This window comes from Sinocyclocheilus anshuiensis, unplaced genomic scaffold (genome assembly GCF_001515605.1).
Source record: "Sinocyclocheilus anshuiensis isolate Anshui unplaced genomic scaffold, SAMN03320099.WGS_v1.1 scaffold447, whole genome shotgun sequence".
NCBI lineage: Eukaryota > Metazoa > Chordata > Actinopteri > Cypriniformes > Cyprinidae > Sinocyclocheilus > Sinocyclocheilus anshuiensis.
The window spans coordinates 3672970-3679514 of NW_015552615.1; the positions used below are offsets into that span (position 1 = coordinate 3672970).

The 6545-nt window shown below is 38.2% G+C and overlaps 1 protein-coding gene across 12 annotated transcripts in view; it reads left to right on the forward strand.

Moving 5' to 3' along the window:
• Nucleotides 1-6545, forward strand: part of ptprt (protein tyrosine phosphatase receptor type T) — a 280622-nt gene that overhangs the window by 257777 nt on the left and 16300 nt on the right. For all 12 annotated transcript variants that reach the window (XM_016457210.1, XM_016457211.1, XM_016457213.1 and 9 more), the window contains 3 exons: nucleotides 1310-1459; nucleotides 2697-2870; nucleotides 5375-5506. In XM_016457210.1, coding sequence (XP_016312696.1) covers nucleotides 1310-1459; nucleotides 2697-2870; nucleotides 5375-5506 — 456 coding nt within the window. The remainder of the gene's footprint in view (nucleotides 1-1309; nucleotides 1460-2696; nucleotides 2871-5374; nucleotides 5507-6545) is intronic.

The window sequence follows — 6545 nt, forward strand, 5'->3', positions numbered from 1 at the left end:
TATATATATAATTGTTGTTGTTGTTGTTTAAATAATAATGATTATTTATGCTCATTAAATAACACACTATATCAATTCAACATGCCGTTTTATTCGATATATTCTGATATTGCATGTTTTTTGGATGTATGCTTTTAAAAGACTAACACTAAACACAGTGGTGGTAATAATGGCTTCTGGGAGGCAATTTGTGTCAGCCTGCAGCTCCATTCAAAGATAATCCTCCACAGACACAACACACAGCAATTCATCTTTTAAAAGGCTTTTTCCTCGTCTTTTGTCCTCAGCCCTCCGCAGAAGTGCTCACCGGGTTATGGAGTAATAGGTACGAGAGGTCAACCCAGCTTGACTTTAGTTTAGCGTGGATCAAAGGCCTACATTAGCATTCAAACCTTTAAGCCAGAGGCATTGTTGAGTTAAAATATGGATAATTCCGGCCCATATTTGGGGCCTGGGTTTAAGAAGGAGTTTAATATTAGCTGCAGGATGGGGATGGTGCTTTGAGTGCCCCCTTGATCTCGTTTTTAAGGCCGCAGTTGGAACGGTTTAGGAGGACGTTGCTGTCACTGCAGGATTTCAGCATCAGAAGCTACAGCGCTGTAATCCATGTAAAACATCCCTGAGGCTGGAGTCATTTCGCCATCAGCAAATTGCGCTTCATGCATCAACATTCATGCACCGCTCTTATGCTAACTTTTGCGTGGAGTATCGACTCCATATTTCCCTGATGATTTGCTATGATGCTGTGTGCGATCGCTCTCAGCTTGAGGTTGGGCTTTTTAAACGTATGTGTTTGGATGTTCATGAATTATGAAGATTGGATGGTTTGAAGATGTGAACATTTAAATCAAACCCTTAATTATTTTCGAGCTGTGATTATTGTTTTTATTATCAAAAAATTAGTGCTAAAATGCCGAATGGAGGTTTTCCCCTCATGTGGCCTACAAGCTACCAGCCGTTTATAATCAATTTGAATCAGCAAGATAATTAAAAGTATCTTCAATAGGGTTGAATTGTAAATCTGAGATTGCATTACATTTAAATATTAAACTGATTAAATAAAATTAAAGTATGTTTTTTAGAACACACACACATGCACGCACAGGTATAAAGACTACCATTCAGATGTTTTTTTTTTTTTATGTTTTTGAAAGAAGTGTCTTGTGCACACCAAGTCTGCATTTATTTGATACATACAAATTATTTGAAACATGGTGCTTTCATATATGCTCTTACCATGATATTAGCATGTCTTACCATGAGTGTACCACAGTATTTTCTGTAAGTATCTATGTCTCTCTCTCTGCAGGAGCAGTATGTGTTTGTGCATGATGCCATTCTGGAAGCGTGTTTGTGTGGGAACACAGCTATCCCAGTGTGTGAATTCAGAGCCATCTACTACAACATCAGCAGACTGGACCCTCAGACCAACTCCAGCCAGATCAAAGATGAGTTTCAGGTGAGCCGTCTAAGCAAATGGATCCATTTCCACCAAAATAATGTTGTTGTTCATATGTAGAGTGCTTCTAAAATGTGAACATACCATCAATGCAACAGGTGATATTTTGCACAGCAAAACAATAAGCGAATTACTATATCCAGAGGGAACATTGCTCTTTCATAACGCAAAAGTACAGACCTAAAACATTACAGTGTCATTTAGTCTTAGAAGAACTTGACGAGAAATGTTTGCGTTCATACTGAGATTTGATTTCAGACTTTGAGCACAATCTGTGACATTGCAGAAATCTGATTTCTCAGTATATATTCCTCCATTTGCTCTTCATTCAATCTCATTACAGTCTAGGATGAGCAAATGAGATACTAAAGAGCTCTCATTTGGGATTGATCTTTCCTCTGAGTCCTAAAAACAGTAGGAACATGCATTTGTTTCAAACTTCATGCTTCGTGTTCCTGCAGCTCTTTAAACTATAATCAGCGAGCTACACAAGCAGCCCACGTGGAGGCCTAATTTACTGAATCCTCCAAGGTTTTTGCTGTAGACTGGTAGTGCTGCGTTATGGCTGAAGGCCTCGCAGCTATTTCTAACAACTTTATCAAGCTCTCTGGTGTGATTTCATCATGATTACTCCTAAATTCGAAGTGCTTTTGAATAAGTCAATCGGCAAAGCGCTACGGCTTCCTTAACACATTTCGATGAGGCAGGTGAGTAAAGACACGGTGACTCAAACGTCTTGGGAGAAAGCGTTTCTTTACGAGCCATCAGCGAGCTGCTAGAGCCCAAAAAGCCTAGACCTGAGATATTTATTTTCATGGTGCCTTCATGTTTTGTATTCCCTGTGAAATGAGCGAGCCGCTACCGTCTGTGGGAGAAGCAAAGCTTCAGATCTGTGAGGTGTCTCATAAAATATGATGAATATGTTTCTATCTTTCTTTCCTCCCAGATCTTTCGTTTTCTATCTAGCGCTGCATCTTTCTCGCTTGTAAGCCATTTTTCACTGTCTGTCTCTCTCTCTCTCCCTCAACGTCTCTGTTCTTTAGTCTGTCTTATACATAAGTAATGACTGACCTTCAGTTTACTAAAATATTTGCATTGCTTGTGGTTGGACCAGCAGTGAGAGCGGAATTGGTTTTATAAACACACCATTTTTCCCCCCAAGTAAGACCAAGAGCAGCCTAATGTTTTTCTATGTTTTAAAGGTGTATGTTACAGTCCTTCATGTCTTCTTCTTCAGACTCTGAATATAGTGACACCGCGTGTCCGTCCGGAGGACTGCAGCGTAGGTCTGCTCCCGCGTAACCACGATAAGAACCGCAGCATGGACGTCCTCGCGGTGGACCGCTGCCTGCCTTTCCTCATTTCTGTTGACGGCGAGTCCAGCAATTACATCAATGCAGCACTGATGGATGTAAGTTCGATCCCTTTTGTTAGAAGTCACCTCTGACCCCTAGATGTAGAATATGGTCATGCAGAATATGCATATAGTGCTAATAAACAGCCAATATGTTAATAATAGGCATGGTAATAAGCAACTAGTTAATAGTCAGAACTGGTCCCTATACTAAAGTGATACCAAAAATCTAGTATAATTGCATTCTGCTGTCAATCTTGCACTGAACTTTAAAGGGGTCATATTATATATTTTTTTTCCACTTATAATATTCAGACATAATTAGTAATTTCATAATTTAGTCATTTTAGTCCGAATTTAGATATTAATTCATTTTACATCCTTTTTTAAAAATGTATCTTGAAACTACAGGCTGCTTGTAATTTAAGTTCAAGATTCAAGCTACTCTTTTGAAAAGTTAGTAGCTTATAGCTAGCTACCAAGTATCTAGCTTAAAGGTGCCATAGAATGCATTGATACAATATTTAAAATTGTTCTCTGATGTCCCCAGAGTGTGTATGTGAAGTTTTATCTCAAAATACCCCACAGATAATTTTTTATAGCTTGTTGAAATTGCCACTTTCAGGGTATGAGCCAAAACGCACTGTTTTTGTGTTTGTCCCCTTTAAATGAAAATGAGCTGGTGCTCCCGCCTCCTTTTTCAGAAGAGTGCGGAGCTTCAAGAGCTCATGCTCGCGGGGATACCGGTGTTATGGTTTAACTGGTGGTGACCGTGTTACTGACCTCACATTGCTTCCAAATGCAATTTTTAACTACCACATTCCTATTTACGATCATTCTGGTAGCACGTGAAGGCAGCATTAGTGAAAACAGGCAGAGACAATGGTAGCTTTAGCAACATTAGCCTTACAGAGAGCCAAGAAGCTCTTTTGGAAAACAAAATATGACATATGATGCTTACTGTGTCTGGAGTCTGGATGTTTGCGCACAAAGCATTGGTATCGATCCCTCTTTCAGAAGCAATCTTTGCACAACTCCAGCGCTGAACTGACTGTTGTTTGTGAGGCAGTCCGGCATAAAATGTTAGCACAAACGTATAGGACTTTTCCGTTTTTTTCCGGGACATTTCCTTCGAAAATGAAATTTAACCACCGTGTCCTCAGCGGTCTATGGAGACTCCTATGTTCGTTGGTGCATCCCAACACACAACACTTTTAATGGCTCTTTGGCGCTGACATTGTATCTCCAGCAGCTACAGCAAGAAAATAGTAATGGCGGACCGCTGCTTCTCACTCAGGGCTGTGTATATGCTAATAGGGCAGAGAGCATCACAAATGGGCGGGACTGTCCCCGAGTATGACGTCATAGTAGTGAGAAATCTGGAACTGCTAGTGTGGAGAGACTGTTTATGATTTATTGGGATTATAAAACAATGAGTGGGTGGATTTTTACCATTATAGGCTGGTTGTTTTCACACTGTGGCCACACAACTGTTCAAACACCTTATAAAAGTGATTTTTGCATTCTATGGCACCTTTAAGTTACTTATGAGACACAAAACAATAAGGGGTTTTAAGTGAATAAACTCAGAATGATTACATGAAATGTAACATTAAAAAATGCATTATATAAACTAAACAATATTTGGCAATAAATGACTTAAAATGTCATGTAGGGACATTTTCATTGTGTTCATTTCCAAGGATGTCTAACCAAACTGGAATAAATCAACGAATCACTGAAATAAATCAGATGTTCTATTGTGAAGTATTAGAGTAGTTTTTTAGAATGAATCGCATGAATCAGACTAGAGTCAGATCAGCACAACATACATCTTGAGGCAGATGACAAGAAGTATGATATTGAAAATAGTTTTTTTGTGCTAATTGTAGTTTGTATTGCTTCATCATCAATTTTATCTAGTCACATATATGAATATTTAAAAAAAAGTCATTATTTGCAGCACCGTGTCAATAAATGGTTTATTTGAACTAAGAAGGAATTTTTGGAGTTTTAAACATTTTTTACAGTAAAAACTCAAGCATTATGTATTACAGAGCTTGCCATAGTACACTCTGATAAATTCCAGGTAAGCGGAGCAGAAAGGCCAGGAGATCACACAGTAACAATCTCATATAAACAAGCCAATTTAACAGAGTACAAGATTAGATCACATCTCCGTAATCTCCACACATAGATCAAAAGCACACTCGTCACACTCGTAAGCATCTTTATTTAGCATCCAAAAAGGATAATCAAGACAGAAGACACGCACCTCAGATAACTCAGATAAAGATGAAAAGAACAAAAGCAGCAAATGAAATGAACGGCCGACCCGTGCTAGCAGAGCGTGTGTTTGTCTCAAACGAAGCCTCGGCAGTCCATGTCAATGAATCCCTTGGCAAGGTTATCACTCAGTCTCTGTGTCTTTCCTGTCCCTCTGCAGGTCTCCATTTAGTTTAGGTCATTACACATGTGAGGCACGTTGGGATGTGTAGGGTTCAGGCACATCTTCAGTGCTGGAAGGAAGAGTTAACTTGTTCTCTTATTGATTGTCCTAGAGCCACAAACAGCCGGCAGCTTTCATTGTAACGCAGCACCCTCTGCCCAACACCGTGGCCGACTTCTGGAGGCTAGTGTTTGACTACAACTGCTCCACTATTGTGATGCTGAATGAAATGGATGCTGCACAGGTATGTGAAGTACTTGACCCTCACCACCATTTGTTATCTGTTGTAATTGGATGTTGGAAGATGGGATTTATTTTCCTCCTAGTGTTGTATTGATTTTTGTGGATGAGGCTCAATCCAGAAAGGATTGCAGCCTAAATTAAAAAGTCTTTATGCACACATTAATATAATGCATTAGTTTTATATAAAGTATACGTTACCATTCAAAAGTTTGGGGTTAGTATTTTTTTTTTTAAATAAATGAATGCTTTTATTCAGCAAGCACACATTACATTGATCATTATTTTGAAAAAAAAAAAAAGGATTCTACAGAAATATTAAGCAGCACATCCGTTTTCAACATTGATAATAATCAGAAATGTTTCTTGAGCAAATCAGCATATTAGAAAGATTTTTGAAGGATCATGTGACACTGAAGACTGGATTAATGATGCTGAAAATTCAGCTTTGCCAATAATAATAAATTGCATTTTAAAAATATTTTTAAATGCAAAACAGCCATTTTAAATTGTAATATTTCACATTATTGGTTCTTTTATTGTATTTTTGTTCAAATAAATATAGCCTTGTTGAGTGTAAAAATAGTACAAACACCAAGCTTTTGAAAGGTAGTGTATATATGAAATATAACATGTATATACATATATATACAGTGCCGTGAAAAGGTTTTTGCCCCCTTCCTGTTTTTTTAATTTTTTGCATATTTGTCACACTTAAACGATTCAGATCATCAAACAAATTTTAATATTACACAAAGATAATGCAAGTAAATACAAAATGCAGTTTTTAAATGATGATTTCATTTATTAAGGGGAAAAAGCTGCCCAAACCTACCTGGCCCTAAGTGAAAAATTAATTGCCCCCTCCCGTTAAATCATGAAAGAACTGTGATTAACCACATTATTTTAGAAAGCCGAGTTAAATTTCACTAGCCACACCCAGGCCTGATTACTGCCAGACCTGTTGAATCAAGAAATCACTTAAATAGAACCTGTCTGACAAAGAGAAGCATGCTTAAAGAGCAACACATCATGCCGCGATC